At 40.2% G+C, this 19,503-nt stretch overlaps 2 protein-coding genes and 1 long non-coding RNA gene across 8 annotated transcripts in view; 2 read left to right on the top strand and 1 right to left on the bottom strand.

Moving 5' to 3' along the window:
• MOSPD2 (motile sperm domain containing 2) overlaps positions 1 to 16,141 on the bottom strand; it is an 86,627-nt gene extending 70,486 nt beyond the window's left edge. For all 3 annotated transcript variants that reach the window (XM_006067104.4, XM_006067105.4, XM_044937309.2), the window contains exons 1-2: positions 15,973 to 16,141; positions 15,759 to 15,828 (exon numbers count right to left, since the gene is read on the bottom strand). In XM_006067104.4, the coding sequence (XP_006067166.3) occupies positions 15,759 to 15,828; positions 15,973 to 15,999 (97 nt within the window). In that variant the 5' untranslated portion in view covers positions 16,000 to 16,141. The remainder of the gene's footprint in view (positions 1 to 15,758; positions 15,829 to 15,972) is intronic.
• LOC123331989 lies at positions 13,489 to 14,975 on the top strand. Of its 2 annotated transcripts, none has more exons than XR_006548792.1 (3): positions 13,489 to 13,618; positions 14,452 to 14,575; positions 14,833 to 14,975. It is a non-coding gene; the product is annotated as an uncharacterized LOC123331989 (long non-coding RNA). The 2 variants fall into 2 exon arrangements; XR_006548793.1 differs by lacking the exon at positions 13,489 to 13,618 and adding an exon at positions 13,899 to 14,017.
• Positions 16,142 to 16,315: 174 nt separating the features above from the next.
• Positions 16,316 to 19,503, top strand: part of FANCB (FA complementation group B) — a 28,816-nt gene continuing 25,628 nt past the window's right edge. For 2 of the 3 annotated variants that reach the window (XM_006067106.3, XM_044937306.1), the window contains exon 1: positions 16,316 to 16,555. The gene's annotated coding sequence lies outside the window, so the exon portion shown is untranslated. The remainder of the gene's footprint in view (positions 16,556 to 19,503) is intronic. The other variant, XM_044937307.1, reaches the window with a different exon arrangement.

The raw sequence follows: 19,503 nt of genomic DNA, 5'->3' as shown, positions 1-19,503 counted from the left end.
GAGATCAGTCTCATACAGAGATATATGTGTACACTGTCTAATACCTTGTCCTTATTACTTTCATCTTGCTGAGGACCAGGGAAAACTGCATCACAAACCAATGTGAATCTCAAGTAGCAGACTTTTAAGCCTCATCCTTGCACTTGTTCAAAACAGCTCAAAGCTCATTTCTGGCCACTCCTCTGTTAAGAAACATTAATGAACTATTGCCACACTTACTACAGTTTACTGTCTCTTTCTACTATTTCTCCTTATATGAATTTTGCTCTATAAATTGGTCTTATATTTATACAGTATATCACCAAGCCAACTGGACAATCCTAATTTTGCTGAGAAAGAACCAGATAAGTGGCAATGGTGATTAACCTCTGAGTCAGAGAGGACTAACTGTTCCAGAGAAAAGATGACTCCTCTCAACTCTTTCTTCCCCCGCGTGCACATGCACACTTCCTTTGAGCTCTCTCACATACACACTTTTAAATGTTGCAAGATAAAGAGAATACAGTGCTTACTCATAAAACAGCAAATTCCATTATTTTCTCTCTCTTGCATTTGTTGGCTGGTGAAATTACAAACCAGCCAGAAACTATGTTTTAAGGTTAACTAATATGAAAAAAAAATTCATAGCCAGATTCAGGATATGGGACAGTGATGGACAGAAGACCCCTGCTATTAACTATGTTCAGGGAGACTGAGCAAGTCACTCCAGGCCTGACGTTTCTTCTCTGTAAAATGGAGATAAGGTCTGCCTTTTCAGTCTTATGAAGATCAAGGACACTTTGAAAACTTTTAACACAATACCAATGAATTTTTATTAACATAAGGTAGAATGCTACCCATGAACAGAAACCTAAATTCTAATTGACATATCAGTCAGTTGAGAAAGTCTTGAAATTATATTGTAGTTATTATAAATGTGCCTAGAATTCATATAAAAGGTTAAAAAAATGCAACAGTATTTTGATAATGAAAAACAGAGAAGAGTTATCAACTGGGTGTCATAATGTCAAAAAACAGCAAATATACAACTCAAACATTTCAGTAGTGTGAAATCTCATGTGTGTGGGTGTGTGTGTGTGTTTGGTCACTAAGTCACGTCCAACTCTTTGTGACCCCCATGGACTGTAGCCCACCAGGCTCCAATGTCCATGGGATTCTCCAGTTAAGAATACTGGAGTGGGTTGCCATTTCCTTCTCCAGTGGATCTTCCTGACCCATCAAACCCGAGCCTCCTAAATTAGCAGGCAGATTCTTTACCACTGAGCCACCAGGGAAGCCCTTAAAACCTCTTAGCATCTGTTATTTCTCCAAGACTCTAAGCACTGATCCACTTAAAGTCCTGGTGGGGCCCTGGAAGAGCATTTGTACTGGATGGACGATTTCTATTGGCTGGAGCCTGAATATGTCAACAATGGGAGTGATCAGGCTGAAATAACAAATATTCCCTTAAGGGCATACTCTGCTGATTGGCCACAACGTACCCTGAATCTCCTCTTTCCTGTGAAGCTTCTGGTGAAAGACTGACAAGCAGGTGACTGTCTATGGTGGGATTAAGCCACTGGCCTCCAGCAGCGATTCTCAAACTTTAGCAGCTATCAGAGTCACCAGGAAGGCGTGTTAAAACAGGGATGACTGGGGCCCTACCTCTAAATTCATGGGGCCCAGTAATTTGTGGGTGAGATCTCAGAATCTGCACTTGCAGCAAGTCCCTACAAAATGCTGCTGCTTCAGAGACCACACTTTGAAAACTCTGGGGCTACTACAGGGGTTGGCAAAATTGGTAAAGGGCCAGAGGATAAACATCTAAGGATCTTAGCCTCTGACGGCCACATATGGCCTCTGTTGCTGATTCTTTTTCTTTTTTTTTTTAGCAACGCTTTACCAATAGAAAAACCATTCTGAGCTCAAGGGCTATTAAAAACACACACGGGGACTTCCCTGGTGGTCCAGTGGATAAGAATCCACTTGGCAATGCAGGGCACACGGGTTCGATCTCTCGCCTGGGAAAATTCCACATGCTGCAGAGCCAACTAAGCACAAGAGCCACAACCACTGAAGTCTGCACACCCTAGAGCCCACATGCTGGAACTACTGAGCCTAAGCGCTGCAACTACTAAAGTCTGTGCACCCTACAGCCTGTGCTCTGCAAGACGAGAAGCCACCGCAATGAGAAGCCTGCACACCACAACCAAGAGTAGCTTCCGCTTGCTGCAACTAGAGAAAGCCTGGACACAGGAAAGAGAGCCAGCGCAACCAAAAATAAATTAATAAGACACAACAGAACTTTGCTGACTTCTGGTCTGTTGTAGAGAGGGGAGGGGCTTTCTGCTTCAGCTCCTATCCTTCAAGAACTGAGTTCATATGCTCAATATGTACAAGACATTATATCTTGGTGACTTACTTCTCTAGTTGGAGTCTTCTTTCAATGTTCTTTAATAACAATTCATTAGAAAGTTTAGAGATTTTTGTGTTGCTATCATGAGCCAATAATGACAAGACTTGAAAACCTTACACCTCTTATTTTCCTTGCCACATTGATAACTAGGTTGTTTTATATCCTGTTGAATTATATAAATAATATTGAAGATCATTGTCTTTTGCCTGACTTTCTGGGAATCATTTTGAAGTTTCACGATTAACCATGACTTTTGCTGTAGGATTTTTAGAAGAGTTAAGAAAACAAGTTATCTTGTTTGGTAAAAGTTTTGTTTGCTTTTCATAAAGGTGAATTACAGCCAATGTGGTTTCTGTCTTTATTGACATACACATTTTCCCTCATTTAATCTTGTTACTGCAAATATGTTTGTATTTGTTTCAACAAAGATAGAAAAAAGAAAGAGAAAACAGATACAGCTAGCTAAAAAGGCAAGGAGAAAAGGGAGTGAAGAGGCACAAGAGATGAAAGACACTTCTCAATACTTGCCTTTCTAAATAGTTTTGGTGGTTGAACTGTGCCCATTAAAATTTCACTGAGAAGCATGTTGTGAATGTAGTAAGTTCCTCCCCTGCATTTTCTAATTATGAATTATCTTTACATTCCTGGAGCTAACAAAAATGCTTGCATGGGCCTTATGCGTCTGTGTGTGCCTTTGCGGTGGTAGGGCAGGGAGAGTGTAGAGGACTATGGCTACCAATTCAATTTCCTTTCACAGTCATTGATATATTCAGGCTTTTTACTTTTTATTGAGACAATTTTAGATGCTTTTTCTCTTCTCTGGAAAGTTTTCCATGTAATCTAAGTTTTCTAACTTACTGTGACAAAGCTTGCCATTGTATCCTCTTTTATGATGTTTAAAATCTCTGCCACAGCTATAATTCGATCTGCTTTGTGTTCCTAGTGGATGTTTTTGGCGTCTCCTTTTCTTCCTATTCGGTCATCCTAGGTTTGTCTATTTTACTAGTCCTTTCAAAAAGTCAGCTTAGGTTTATTACATCGACTATCTTTTTTCCTATACCATAATTATCTGCTCTTATTCCCTTCTACTTTCTCTATATTTACTCATGTTCATTTTTTAGTTTCTTGAATTCAATCTTTTTAGTTGATTTTTATTTGGGCCTTGATTCCTAAGAAATAAATGTAAAGACCACAGGCATCCTCCTGGTCAGCTTTAAGTATTTTGTAATTTCCACTGTGATATCCTCTTTACTCTCTGGGTTATTCAGCATAAGAATTATGTGCATTGCTAGGAAGTTGTTAATCCATGGTTATTTAGAGGTGTTATTTAATTTCCTAACATTCAATTTACTTTTAAGTACCTTTTGATTATGACTTCTCATACAGTTGCTTCCTGGGGTGAGACCATGGTCTGATCTAGTTGCTTTGGAATTTCTGAGACTTCCTTTGTGACTTAATATGTGGGGACTGTTTACAAAAGTTCTCAAAGCACAACTATATATTCTACATACAAAGTTACTAAATCATATTACATGGTCTGTAGATATGCAATAAGGACAAAAATTGATAAACTCTTAACATCTTTTCCTCTTACTGTGACCATGACAACTTTAAAAAGTTGACCTGGAAAATGTCAGAGCACAATTTAAGGAAATCGAAGTGTCTGTCTACCTACCTATTTTCTAAAGGCTTCCTCTCTTGGGGATAAAACATAATTCAGTAGTTATGAGGACTAATTTATGATCACTCATCATATGTTAGCTCAAAAGAGAGCTAGGAACTGCAGATGCAAAGATGAACAAAGCCTGGGTCGATCCCTTGGATGGTTCATAATCGAGAGAGTTTATGTAAACTATCCAGGAGTGTAATTACACTTTAAAAGTGTAATTCCACCCTTCCTTTCCAGAGAGGGCAGTTGATAAGAAAAATTCCAGTTTTATGTACTTTTACCCACAGAGGTTCCTTCTATTCACTACTTATCTTCCTGTCCCTGAAATTCTCCTCTCAGAGATCATCTATGATACTAAAGTTTCCTGGTTCTTCTACTTCTCTAACCACTTCCTCTCCCTCAGCCTAGTAAGGTGAAGACATTCCTCAAGGTTAACTGTGTAATTAAAAAGGCAGTAAAAATAAAGACACTTTCAAAATTAAATTTACCACAAAGATCCCACCAAGGGAAAATCTAAAGATTATACTCAAGATGAAACAATAATGATACCAGATAAAAGATCTGAAACTTAAGAAGAAATGATAAAGATATTGGCAAATATAAGGTATAAAAGCAAACACTAATATAAAACAACAGCAACAAACTGGAAGAGCAGTAATTTATGAGGAACCAAGTTAGAACTACACAATGACCATTTCTTTCAGGGAGAAAAGAAACACTCCTAACTGATTTTATGAAGCCTGAATAATTCTGACATCAAAGTCACACAGGAAAAATACAAGAAAGGAAATTTACAGACCAATTTTTGAATACAGATGCAAAATTTCCAAAGAAAATATCAGCTACTGAAAATATCAACTGACTACAGCAAAATAAATATTTTTAAAACCGATTAATACAATAAACTATATTAACAGATTAAAAGAGAAAAACTAAGTGAACATTTCAGATACAATGTATTCAACAGATGAAGAAAATGCATTTAGTAAAATTCACCCCTTAATTGTGATGGGAACAAAACAATGAACAAAAACCAAACCTAGCAAAGGAGGAACAGAAGGAAACCTATTCATTCTGATAAAAGACATCTACAGAGATCTTGTTTGGGGCTATCTAAGATCAGGAATAAGACAAGTAGGCTTTTATCACTGATTCAACAGTGTTCTTAAAGGTTCCAGCCAGTATAAAGCAAAAGTACTTAAAAGTTGTAAAAATCGTTAATTACAATTAGTTTTCTTTCTAAAAAGTCAGAAAGAAAACTATCATTATTTCAAGGTGACACTATAATCTACAAAGAAATTGCCAACTTATCTAGAGATAAATTCATTGAAACAAATAAGGTTCTTGAGTCCAATATTAATGTAAAAAATCAAACATACTTTCTATAAACCAGCAACAATCATCTAGAGAATACATTCTGAAGAGATACTCTTTAAAGCACCACAAAAATAAAACATATAAAGTATGTGGAAATAAACTGAATAAAAGTGGGTTAACCTTTATGGAGAAAATTATAAATCTTTCCATAAGGAAGCATTTGGCTGATATGTATACCAAGTTCTCCGAAGATTTAACCATTATTATGTCAAGTTTCCCAAAACTGATCTTCTGATTTAACACAATTCCACTCAAAATCCCCAAAGAGGTTCTTTTTTTTTGCGGGGGGGGGGGGGGTGGGGGGGATTGCAAAACCATAATAAACTGATTCTAAAATGTATACATAAGAACAAAGGGCCAAGAAGAATCTGAAGAAGTTATTTTCATAAGCAGAAACCAAATGGCCCATAAAAATATGAAGAGATGCTCAATCTCACTTGTACTCAAAGAAATGCAAATTAAAACCACAATAAGATATTCTAATAATGGCATCAGATGGGAAAAAATAAAAAAACAAAACACTAACAATGCCAGTTTTTAAGGTGTGGAAAAACAAGGACATTCAAAAACTGCTGGTTAAAATAAAAGCAGGTGAAATCACCTTGGAAACTAGATTATCTAGTAAAGTGGACTGAGAATCTATTCTACCACTCACCCAGTTCACAGCTGGCTACAGAAGTTTTCAAACTTCTTGGTCTCTGGACCCCTTTTACACTGAGGGCTCTACATTCCATCCAAGGCAACAGAATAGGACTTCCCTGGTGGTCCAGTGGTTAACAATCCTCCTGCAATGCAGGAGACATGGCTTCAATCCTGCTCTGGAAGACTGCACATGCAGTGGTGCAACAAAGCCTGTGCACCACACCTACTGAAGCCCATGCGCCCCAGAGCCTGTGCTCTGCAATAAGAACCCCATGCATGGCGACAAAGAGTAGCTCCCACTCTCCGCAACTAGAGAAAGCCTGCATGCAGTGGCCAAGACCCAGCACAGTCAAAATTAAGCAATATTTTTTTTTTTACAGCAGCAGCAGGAGAGTGTGGGGAGAATGGATACATGTATATGAATACCTGAGACCCTTTGCTGTTCACCTGAAACTATCACATTGTTTGTTAATCGGCTATACCCCAATACAAAAAAAAAAACCCAAAACACAGCAGAATACACATTCTTTCCAAATGCATATGTAATGTTCTCGGGGACTGACCACATGCTGGGCCACAAGTTGAGTCTTGGTAAATTTAAGACAACTGAAATCATATCAAGCATCTCTTCCAATCACAATGCTACAAGGTTAGAAATAAACTATAAGAAGGAAAACTATAAAAAAAAATACAAACAGGTGTATGCTAAACAATATGGTACTAAACCACCAATGGATCACTGAAGAAATCAAAGAGGAAACCAAAAACTAGCTAGATATAAATGAAAATGAAAGCACAATGATCAAAAACCTATGGAGCGCAGCAAAAGCAGTTCTAGGAGTGAAGTTCAGAGCAATGCAATTTTACCTCAAGAAACAAGAAAAATCTCAAACAGCCTAAACTTACACCTAAAACAAATACAGAAAGAACAAACAAAATCCAAAGTGAGTGGGAGGAAAGAAATCATAAAGATCAGAGCAGAAATAAATGAAAAATGAAGAAAACAATAGAAAAGATCAATGAAGACTAAAGACTGGTTCTTTGAAAAGAAACACAATTGCTAAACCTTTAGCTAGGCTCATTAAGGAAAAAATGGAGAGGTCTCAAATCAATAAATTTAGAAAAGAAGGACAAGTTACAACTGACACTACAAAAATACAAAGGATCCTAAGAGACTACCACAAGCAACCATATGCCAACAAAATGGACAACCTGGAAGAAATGGACAATTTCTTAGAAAGGTACAGTCTCCCAAGACTGAACCAGGAAGAAATAGAAAATATGCACAGATCAATCACCAGCACTGAAACTGAAACTGTGATTTAAAAAAAAACTCCCAACAAACAAAAGTCCAGGACCTGATGGCTTCACAGGCAAATTCTATCAAACATTTAGATAAGAGCTAACACCTATCCTTCTAAAACTCTTCCAAAAAACTGCAGTGGATGGAAAGCTCCCAATTTCACTCTATGAGGCCACAATCACCCTGATACCAAAATCACATAAAGATACCACAAAAAAGAAAATTACAGGCCAATGTCATTGATGAACACAGATGCAAACATCCTCAATAAAATATTAGCAATCTGAATCCAACAACAGATTAAAAGAATCTTACACCAGGATCAAGTGTGATCTATCCCAGAGATGTAAGGATTTTTCAGTATCTGCAAATCAATCAGTGTGATACACTACATCAACAAATTGAAGAATAGAAATCATATAACCATCTCAATAGACTCCAAAAAAGTTTTTGACAATATTCAGCAGCCATTTAAGATGAAAAACTCTCCAGAAAGTGGGCATAAAGGGAACCTACCTCAACATAATAAAGGCTATATATGACAAACCTACAGCTAACATCATACTCAATGGTGAAAAACTGAAAGCTTTCCCTCTAGGATCAGGAACAAGATAAGGATGTCCACTCTCATCACTTTTATTCAAAATAATTTTGAAAGTCCTAGCTACATACAGCAATCAGAGAAGAAAAAGAAATAATGGGAATCTAAACTGGAAAAGAAGTTAAACTGTCATTGTTCACACATGACATGATACTACACATAGATGATCCTAAAGATGCTACCAGAAAACTACTAGAACTCAATGAATTTCATAAAGTTGCAGGTTACAAAATTAATACACAGAAATCTGCTGCATTTCTATACACTAACAACAAAAGATGAAAAAGAGAAATTCAAGACACAATTCCATCTAACATCATCAAAAAGAATAAAATATTTAGGAATAAACCTACCTAAGGAGAGAAGAGATCTGTACTCTGACACAGATGGATGGAAAGAAATATCATATCATGTTCATGGACTGGAAGAATCAGTATCATGCAACTGACTATACTACCGAAGGCAATCTACAGATTGCAATCCCCATCAAGTTACCAATGGCATTTTTCACAGAACTGTATGGAGACACAGAAGACACCAAACAGCCAAAGCAATCTTGAGAAAGAAAAATGGAATTGGAGGAATCAGGCTCTGACTTCAGACTGTACTACAAAGCTATAGTCATCAAAACACTATTGTACGGACACAAAAACAGAAATACAGATCAATGGAATAGGACACAAAGCCTAGAAATAAACCCATGCACCTATGGCCAATTAACCTATGACAAAGGAGGCAAGACTTCACAATGTTGGAAAGACAATCTCTTCAACAAATGGTGCTGGGAAAATCAGACAGCCACATGTAAAAAAATGAATCTGATCATTCTTAAACACAATACACAAAAATAAGCTCAAAATGTATTAAAGACCTAAATGTGAGAGCAGACACTATAAAACTCCTAGAGGAAAACATAGGCAGAACACACTTTGTCATAAATCCCAGCAATACTTTTTTTCAATCTGTCTCCCAGAATAATGAAAATAAAAATAAACAAATGGGACGTACTTAAACTCCAAAGCTTTTGCACAGTGAAGGAAACAATTAATAAAACAAAAAGATAACCCAGTTCAGTCGCTAAGTCATGTCCAACTCTTTGCGACCCCATGGACTGCAGCACGCCAGGCCTCCCTGTCCATCACCAACTCCTGGAGTTCACTCAAACTCAGATCCACTGAGTCGGTAATACCATCCAACCATCTCATCCTGTCGTCCCCTTCTCCTCCCATTTTCAATCTTTTCCAGCATCAGGGTCTTTTCCAATGAGTCTGTTCTTCGAATTGGGTAGCCAAAGTGTTGGAGCTTCAGCATCAGTCCTTCCAATGAATATTCAGGACTGATCTCCTTTAGGATGGACTGGTTGGATCTCCTTGCAGTCCAAGGGACTCTCAAGAGTCTTCTCCAACACCACAGTTCAAAAGCATCAATTCTTCTAACCCAGAGATTAGGAGAAAATATTTGCAAATGATGTGACTGACAAGGGATTAGTCTCCAAAATTTACAAACAGCTCATGACGTTTAATATAATCAAAACAATCCAATCAAAAAATGAGCAGAAGACCTAAAGAGACATTTCTCCAAAGAAGATACACAGATGGCCAAGAGGCACATGAAAAGATGTTCAACATCACTAATTTTTAGAGAAATGGAAATAAAAACTACAATGAGATATCATCTCACACCACTCAAGATGGCTATCATCAAAAAATCCAAACAACAAATGTGAGAGAGGATATGGAGAGAAGGGAACCTTCCCACATTGTTGGTAGGAACGTTAAGTTTCTACAAGCGTTATGGAGAACAGTATGGAAGTTCCTTAAAAAACTAAGAATGGAGCTACCATATCAGCCTGCAATCCCATTCCTGGGCATATTCAGAGAAAAACATGATCTGAAAGGATACATGCACCACAATGTTCAGCGCAGCATTGTTTACAATAGCCAAGACATGGAAGGAACCTAAGTGTCCACCGACAGAGGAATACGTAAAGAAGATGCAGCACATATACACAATGGAATATTACCCAGCCATAAAAGACAGTGAAATAACACCATTTGTAGCAACATGAATAGACCCAGAGAGAGTCACACTGAGTTACCTCACACAAGAAGAAATACCCCATGACATCCCTTATATGTGGAATTTAAAACAAAATGATACAAATGAACTTATTGACAAAACAGAAATAGACTCACAGACTTAGAGGATGAACTTATGGTTGCCAGGGGGGAAAGATGAGGTTAAGGGATGGCTAGGAGTTTGGGAATGACAAGTACAAACTGCTATATTTAAAACAGACAACCAATAAGATCCTACTGTATAGCACAGGGAACTCTGCTCAGTGTTACACAGCAGCTGGGATGAAAGGGGAGTTTGGGGGAAAATGGATACATGTATATGTATGGCTGAGTCCCTTTGCTGTACATCTGAAACTATTACAACATTGTAAATCAACTATACTTCAATATAAAATAATGTGTTTTAAAAAATAACTGAGGCCTCTAAAGACTTTTTTGTTTCTATGGGTTATATTTACTGGTAGTTACTACATTAGGTATCGTAACTGAGAAAAAATTTAAATATAACCACACATAAGCACTTTATTCTATCATCTGTCAGAGTAATATCATCACATGCCATGTAACCTCTGGGAAACCCCACTGTGTGCTTGTGAGAGAATGTCAGTGAATAAGGAAAATGATGTCTTAGTGTTATTATGGAAATAGTTTGGACTCTGAAGCTCTTTGAAATCATCTCAAGAAACTATAGTTCCTAGACCAATTTTGAGAACCACTGCTCTAGACAAAGTCTAGGCATCAGATATTTAGGAATGTTTATAGCAGCATTGTACATAGTAGTAAAATCCAGAAAGAACACCAAATTCATCAATTGGTATTTCCATTCTGTGAACTGTTGATACACCACGACTGTAAAAAGGAATCAACTACAGTAAGAATGACTCTTGAGCAAAGAGATGAGCACAGATGCAAATCATGAAGAATTCAGCTTTTATTTCAAGTTCAAAAAAGAGGCAAACTTAATAAAGCAGTGGTGAGGAAAACATCACAAGTGGCAAAGCTAATGAAAAGCAAGAGATTGCTGCTGCTGCTAAGTCACTTCAGTCGTGTCCAACTCTGTGCGACCCCATAGACGGCAGCCCACCAGGCTCCCCCGTCCCTGGGATTCTCCAGGCAAGAACACTGGAGTGGGTTGCCATTTCCTTCTCCAATGCGTGAAAGTGAAAAGTGAAAGTGAAGTCGCTCAGTCCCTCAGCGACCCCATGGACGGCAGCCTTCCAGGCTCCTCCATCCATGGGATTTTCCAGGCAAGAGTACTGGGGTGGGGTGCCTTTGCCTTCTCCGAAGCAAGAGACTGGGTAACAGCAAATGCAGGATAGGCAACTACCGTGTGAATGGCAGAGTTGGGGATACACAGAAAGTTCTGAGCAGCGAGTATATGGGTGTTTATGTTTTACACATTTTATATGTAAAATATATTTCAAAATTAAGAAATAAGAGACCAACACAAAACAATAGCACTAGAACAAGTTACTGAATAAGAGACAATTATTTAACGTAACAGCAATGGAAGAAAGCAGAGCGGAATGGCTAATTTTGAATACATTCATTCAAAAAATGAAAAAAAGTCAGAGTGACAAACAAGAAAAGGCCAAACCAATCTTAAAAGCCACACACTAATGAAAAAAAGAATTTTAAACTACAAATGGATATAAATAGATGAAGTTTATTCTCACTAGTAATCAAATGCAAATTAAAACCAAGAAAAAAGCATTAAGAAATAATCCTAATCTGGGTAAGGCTATAGTGACCTTAACACTTTCCTATGTAATAGTGGGAATTAAGCTTGGTGCAATTTATATGGAGGAGAATTAAGCACACATGTCAAGTGTCCTAAACTATTCACTCTTCAATAATTCTATTTCTAGACATGACTCTTCAGGAAACAATCTGAACTACTGCACAAATATTAACAAACAAAAAAAAGGGGAAATAATCTAAATGTCCAAAAGAGGCTATTTCAGATAAAAGAAAATTCTCTTTTATTTACATAACTGAATATTAAGTAATGTTAAATGTTGGTTACTTCCTAATATGGGGAAATAAAATCATGGCAATAAAAAATAGAACACAGAAAACTACATACAGAATGATCTTTTAAGTGTTTGTTTTAATGTATAGAAAAAAGTTCGTTCACTGTTAGAAGAGCTGTATCTCTGTATGATAAGTTTATGGGACATCCTCTGGACTGTTTTTGGTATAACACAAATTTATTTAAATAAATTCACATATTTGTAGAATCAGATAACAAGCCTAAAATAATAAAACCCACAAACCTCAGTTGAGTACAAATGTATTGCTTCAGTGGCCATGGATCTCCACGCCATACGCCCACTGTTTTTGGTCAGATGTGCTCCTTAAGGATCATCAAAGTGGACTTCCTCTGGCTTCTCGAACATGCCCCATACCTTCTCACTTAAGCAGCTCAACCTGGACTATCTGATCCACCTGGATCACATTCGCTATCTGGCTGGCCGAGTTCTAACATCTCCCAAAGTTCTTGAGAAATACCGCCTTTTCTGAGAAGGTTTTTCCAACTCTGTGCTAACTCAGTCACCCAAATTAGATGTGATTTTTCCTGGTCTTGGACTCCTGCAGAAATTATTTTAGCATTCCTAGTCCTCTGGACAGCATTTGCCTTTAATATTTCTGTCTTAACACCTTTACTAGATTATACTAGTTCAGGAAGGGGCTCTCTCTCTAATATTGGCAAACTGCTTCCCAGAATGAAACAGGAACTGAATAAATTTTTGTCACAAGAGACTAGTCTCTTGCCCCGGCCACAAGGAGGAGGAAGAGAGAGTGGGAGTCAGCATGAAATTTCTCAGAGAAACAATGAGGGATAAAAAGGACAATTAGCAGTGCTACAACAATTACGACCTTCAAATTTGTTCTTTTAGCAGCCAGAAATCTATCCATAATTGGTAATAATTTCTGTGGAAACAAAAACATGCTTGGAATTTCCAAGAACCCACCCCCAAAAGAGCTGTTGGAGTTCAGCCAGTGTATAAACTGATACACTGCAGATAATATTTTCCTTTAGGAAAAACATGTTTGCTTAAGTCTGCCTAAAGCCACTTCTGAAACAAAATATTGTTAATGGTGAGAGAAAAGGGAGAATCAAAAAGGAAGGAGGAAAGTGGTTGTTCTGAACATCTAGCTAACTTCTAAAAAGTAAGCTTGAAAGGGAGAACACAGATAAATCATCAAACCCTTTGCGCCAGTTTCCCACTCTACCTTTACCCAATGCTCTATTTCACGAAACAACTGAAACTTTCAGGGGAGAAAGTCTCAAGAATTTTTCTTTTCCTTACCAATGCAAGTCTTTAAATTAATTAAATCAGTATTTGCCATGGCTGTGCAGATAACTCATTCACACATACCCAGGTGTGACAAAACCCTCCTTATACTTAATGCCAGACAGTGCTTTACTTTGAAATAACACTGGTCTTTATGAGACATTTTGTGAGGACTGCTCTTTGCCAGATTTTTGTGGGGGAGAGGAGACAGGACAGCCCTTCATACAGACTTGGACTCATCTTCATATGTATATGTATGTTTATATTTAAGTGTTGCTATATTCAGTCAATGACTATGTATTGAGAACTGTGCTAAGTATACAGAGGGGAGTCAGACCCTGCCCTCATGGCCCTGGCCCACAGGTTGCCCCAGACCCACATTTTACTGAAGGAAATGAACAATAATAAGTCAACAAATGAACGAGGGAGGTTACAGGTGATGATAAAAGAGATAAGACAGGGAGGCCATTTAATAACCAGAGTTATAGGTTATGATAAGAACTGTAATGGAGACAAGACAGGGAGGCCATTTAATAAACAGCAAAGGTCTCTCAGATACATTTAAACCAAGATGGAAAAGCAGAACCTAGCTATGCTTGGTGGAGTCTTCCAGGCAGAGAAATGGAAAGGTCCCGAGATGGAAACAGACTCAAGTAAGTTTGAAGGGCATAAAAGAAGCTGGTCACACTATTCTGTGGGTCACATCTGTAGGTTATGATGTTAATTTTGTACATCAGTGTACCAGGGAGTCATAGGTTTTCAACATAAGTATTCTTTAATGAACTGTCGCTTCAATGATGTGTATGAGTGAATACTAGACTGCAATATATAATATATTTCTTATTGTGGGCAGTGGTGAAATCTGCACTGAGCAAGAAAAGTAGTAACATGAGGATGGTGTTGCAGACCACCAAAAATAACTGAGATTTTTTTTTTTTTCCCTAAACACAGTAGAATGGTACTAGAGGGTTTCAAGCTGAGGAGGGCCATGATCTAATTAGATATGCTGGCGTTGCCAAAAGATTACTACAGTGAATTCAGAGCAATTATTTGAATTGAATTTGAGCAAATTATTTACTCTCTCCAGAGTTCACTTTCTTCACTGTAAAAATGAGAAGGTTGGACGGAGATGACCTTTAAGATTTTATCTATTACTAAATTCTCCTGGCTGTATCCTGCTTCCTCCCTTGGGCCTAAGTAAACAACTATTGGTGAGTACTAGCACATTAGGTCAAGTTCTGGGCTACTTCACAATATTATAAACTATACAGCTAAGAATTATGTTTCCATAGAAATCAATGTTAGAATTATCTCTTTACTGGAACCAGCTATCTCATTGGGCTAAAAGTGAATTAAATGCTTTTGCAACTCTCCGGTACAAGATTTGGGTTGTGAAGAAAATTGACAGGGAGGGATGAAAAGATTTACTGACCAGGTTATTCAGAACAGATTTCTTTCTCTGTTCTAGGTTATCAACTGACATACAAGCTAGTGCCATCTAAAGTTGCAGGGAACCCTCAGCACTGAAGTCAAGATGTAGAAGCTGAACTTCTTTCATGTAACCAAAAAGGCTACTGAGGAAAACTACTTACTGCGAGCCTACTATATGCTAACCCCATGCTACACAGTTTGCTATACATATTTTCATTTAATCCTCCTAGTTAGTCAAACTTCACAAATATGGAATCAGGGGCTCAGAAAAGACAAGCAAGCTATTAAGAGGCAGGGTCAGGACTGGTCTTTAGTCTGTACTTACAATAAATTATCCTGCAGGATTTTGAAAATTACTGTACAGGTATTAAATCATCAGTTAAATATTGGACAACTCCAGTTATCTGTGACATACGGACAGAGAGGTTCACCCAATAAATCAATTTGGGACGCACGGGTACTTTGCTAGGTACAGTGTGAGATGAAAAGAACCTGCTCCAGCACAGGGGGGCCTACTTCGCGGGCACCTGCTGGGTTGTATAAAGTGGAATTAGGCAAACTAACCTAGGGATTCAGATACCCAATTAAGCACACGTGAATAGTATTTCGGCAATTTCCAGGTTCATTTTCTCGGTTGTTGTTCCTGAGAGGTCAGCACAGGAACGGCGTCACCTGAGCTGAGGGCCTAACAAGTGTCCTGAAAGTTCCATAAACTCGAGATACTCGAAACATGAATTTCTAACTCACATTAACCCTTTAGGAAGCAAGAGACACGTCACTTGCCCAACTGGAGCAGTATCCTTGCCATATTAAGGAGAGAAAACCTAGAAAACGTGGAAGGCACGGTCCTCGTGAGGATCGAAATGGTCCCTATCAGCTTCCACAGAGACCCCAGCAAACATCTCAGCAAAGTTGGGGCCGCTCATGGCACACCTGCCTCAACACCAAGATCGCGGTACCCACCTGTCACATACTCAGCTTCAAACCTCCGTCGAACCTCAGAGACGAGCTTGGCTTTATTCTGGGCTTGATACTAGAAGAGAGACACGAAGGGACGCTTAGACGTTACAGGCACCATCTCACTTCCCCTAAGCCCAGCCCACCTGCACCTGAGCGTGCGGCCCCCTCGCCTCAGAGGCGGCTTCGGGGTCCGGCAGTGATCCGGTCAGCTCCTCACCTCGGCGATAGTCGCGGTCGTGGACATGATCAGAGTTGGCGTCGCTCCTTTCCACAGCTGCGGTCCGAATATCTCAGCACTGGGCAAGCTGGCCAGGAGGTAAAAAGGGAAGGGAGGGAGGTGGAGGCGGTCGCGTGACAACGGAAGGAAGGCGGAAGCGTCGCCACGCCGCCCTATCTGGTGCGTCCGCTCGGGTCTGGAGGCGGGACCAGGCCCTCAACCTGGCTTTCCATTCGCTTCACGTTCGGGCCCCGCCCCCGACGTCCTGAACTGCGGACCCTCCCCCGCCAGCCCGCGAATCTCGGGCTCTTCCCTTGCAGAAGTCCGCCCGTGCGAGCTCCGCCTGCCATTCACTTTTACAACATTCCCCGGAGGCCCCGCCTCCTCAGGCTCCCATGGCAACCGAGTTCTGGCCGGATGGGCAGGCTCCGCCTCCTCTGCGCTGGACGCAGCCTCCGGCCTGGACCTCCCAAGATGCAGCGCGAAGGCGGGAGGTTTGGAGCTGCAGGACACTGTACGTATTTTTGGCGTTGCTGCTGCGGGATTGTTGCTGTTGTGCTGAGCAAGGGTCTCACGCGTAGAGGTAGGGCTGGCGGCTTGTTCCTTGACCCGACCTTCGCCGAGAGGTAGCGGGGCTGGGCTTGGCTCCCCTAGTCCCGTTATTGCGGAAGACCGGTTAGGAAGTGGGCATCCCCAGGCCTGTGCACCTCGTTCTCTGGAATGACAACTAGATTATTACTAGTGCTTTCTCTGTTTGGGAATTACTTCACTTGCAACTTTCTTCACTTCTGCAGCATCTTTCTCACTTGGAGTGTGAGGTACTTAACAAAGGATTTAACTTTGAAATCTTTGAAACAGCTATGTAAAGTTTAAAGATATAAAGCGTCTTCAGTTCAGTTCAGTCGCTCAGTTCGTCATGTTCGACTCCTTGCGACCCATGGACTGCAGCACGCCAGGCCTCCCTGTCCATCACCAACTCCCGGAGTTTACTCTAGCTCATGTCCATTGAGTCGGTGATGCCATCCAACCATCTCATGCTCTGTCGTCCCCTTCTCCTCCCGCCTTCAATCTTTCCTAGCATCAGGGTCTTTTCCAGTGAGTCAGTTCTTCGCATCAGGAGGCCAAAGTATTGGAGTTTCAGCTTCAGCATCAGTCCTTCCAATGAATATTCTCAGGACTGATTTCCTTTAGAATTGACGGGTTGGATCTCCTTGTAGTCCAAGGGACTCTCGAGTCTTCTCCAACACCACAGTGCAAAAGCATCAATTCTTTGGCGCTCAACTTTCTTTATAGTCCAACTCTCACATCCATACATGACTACTGGAAAAACCATAGCTTTGACTGGACCTTTGTTGGCAAAGTAATGTCTCTGCTTTTTAATATGCTCTCTAGGTTGGTCATAGCTTTTCTTCTAAGGAGCAATTGTCTTTTAATTTCATGGCTGCAGCCACCATCTGCAGTGATTTTGGAGTCCAAGAAAATAAAGTCTCTCGCTGTTTCCATTGTTTCCCCATCTATTTGCCATGAAGTGATGGGACTGGACGCTTACTCCTTGGAAGGAAAGTTATGACCAACCTAGATAGCATATTGAAAAGCAGAGACATTACTTTGCCAACAAAGGTCCGTCTAGTCAAGGCTATGGTTTTTCCTGTGGTCATGTATGGCTGTGAGAGTTGGACTGTGAAGAAGGCTGAGCACCGAAGAATTGATGCTTTTGAACTGTGGTGTTGGAGAAGACTCTTGAGAGTCCCTTGGACTGCAAGGAGATCCAACCAGTCCATTCTGAAGGAGATCAGCCCTGGCATTTCTTTGGAAGGAATGATGCTAAAGCTGAAACTCCAGTACTTTGGCCACCTCATGCGAAGAGTTGACTCATTGGAAAAGACTCTGATGCTGGGAGGGATTGGGGGCAAAAGGAGAAGGGGACGACAGAGGATGAGATGGCTGGATGGCATCACTGACTTGATGGACGTGAGTCTGGGTGAACTCCGGGAGTTGGTGATGGACAGGGAGGCCTGGCGTGCTGCGATTCATGGGGTCGCAAAGAGTCGGACACGACTGAGCGACTGATCTGATCTGATCTGATGGGACCAGATGCCATGATCTTAGTTTTCTGAATGTTGTTTTAAGCCAACTTTTTCACTCTCCCCTTTCACTTTCATCAAGAGGCTCTTTAGTTCTTCTTCACTTTCTGCCATAAGGGTGGTGTCATCTGTGTATCTGAGGTTATTGATATTTCTCCTGGCAATCTTGATTCCAGCTTGTGCTTCATCCAGCCTGGTATTGTGCATGATGATGTCTAAATTAAGATAGTTCTCACTTGGGGCAGTTTTGCCCCCGGGGGAACTTTTTGACCATGTCTGGAGACATTTTTGCTTGTTGCAACAGAAAACTGCAAAGAAATTATAAGAAGAAAAGAACAGTCCCCGTACTCCCACCAGCCATAGTCAAACAGGATGGACACTTGAGCATCTTTTTCCCCAAACTTTCTTATCTTTATTATGGGGGAAAATGAACATTGTGTTCATCTTATTTGTAATATTGTATTTGAATATAACCTTGAAACAGTATCTCAAGTATGGCTAAAGTCTCTGTCTGGCTCCACTCCCCTACTCTGATATCCTTCTTCTCCAGACTAGACAGTCACCAGGATTTGTCATGAATCCTGACACCTTTGCTTTTTAATTTTGGACCAGGCTGCCTATGTTGGAGGCAGAAGGCAATGGCAACCCACTCCAGTACTCTTGCCTGGAGAATCCCATGGACGGAGGAGTCTGGTAGGCTGCAGTCCATGGGGTTGCTGAGTCAGACACGACTGAGCGACTTCACTTTCACTTTTCACTTTCATGCATTGGAGAAGGAAATGGCAACGCGCTCCAGAATTCTTGCCTGGAGAATCCCAGGGACAGGGGAGCCTGGTGGGCTGCCGTCTATGGGGTTGCACAGAGTCGGACATGACTGATGCGACTTAGCAGCAGCAGCAGCCTATGTTTGAATCCTGTCTCTGTCACTTCCAATCTGCAGGCCTTTGTGAAGATCCTTAACTTCCATGTCTCAGTTTCCCCATCTGAGGATAATAGTACCTATAGCGTAAGGATGTTCTGAGGAATAAGTACATTAGTCCAAAGTGCTTAGAACAGTGCCTGGCACAGAAAATGCAGTCAGGGAATGTAGCCATTGTAGGTAAACATAGTATATTATGCTGTTTTATCTGTTTTGATTTTTATACATAATATTCTACAGTATACATATTTCTGCAACTTAATATTTTTTCATTTGATTTTTGAAATCAAGCCACAGTGTTGCTGTTCAGTCTAAGTCCTGTCTGACTCTTTGCAGCCCCTTGGACTGCAGCACACCAGGCTTCCCTGTCCTGAGTTTGCTATCTCCCTGAATTTGCTCAAATTTATGTCCATTGAGTAGATGGTGCTATCTAACCATTTCATCCTCTGCCTCCCCCTTCTCCTTTTGCCTTCAGTCTTTCCCAGATTAGGATCTTTTCCAATGAGTCATCTGCATCAGGTGGCCAAA

This window comes from Bubalus bubalis, chromosome X, assembly GCF_019923935.1.
Source record: "Bubalus bubalis isolate 160015118507 breed Murrah chromosome X, NDDB_SH_1, whole genome shotgun sequence".
Taxonomy (NCBI): Eukaryota; Metazoa; Chordata; class Mammalia; order Artiodactyla; family Bovidae; genus Bubalus; species Bubalus bubalis.
This window is presented reverse-complemented; position numbering and strand designations above follow the sequence as displayed.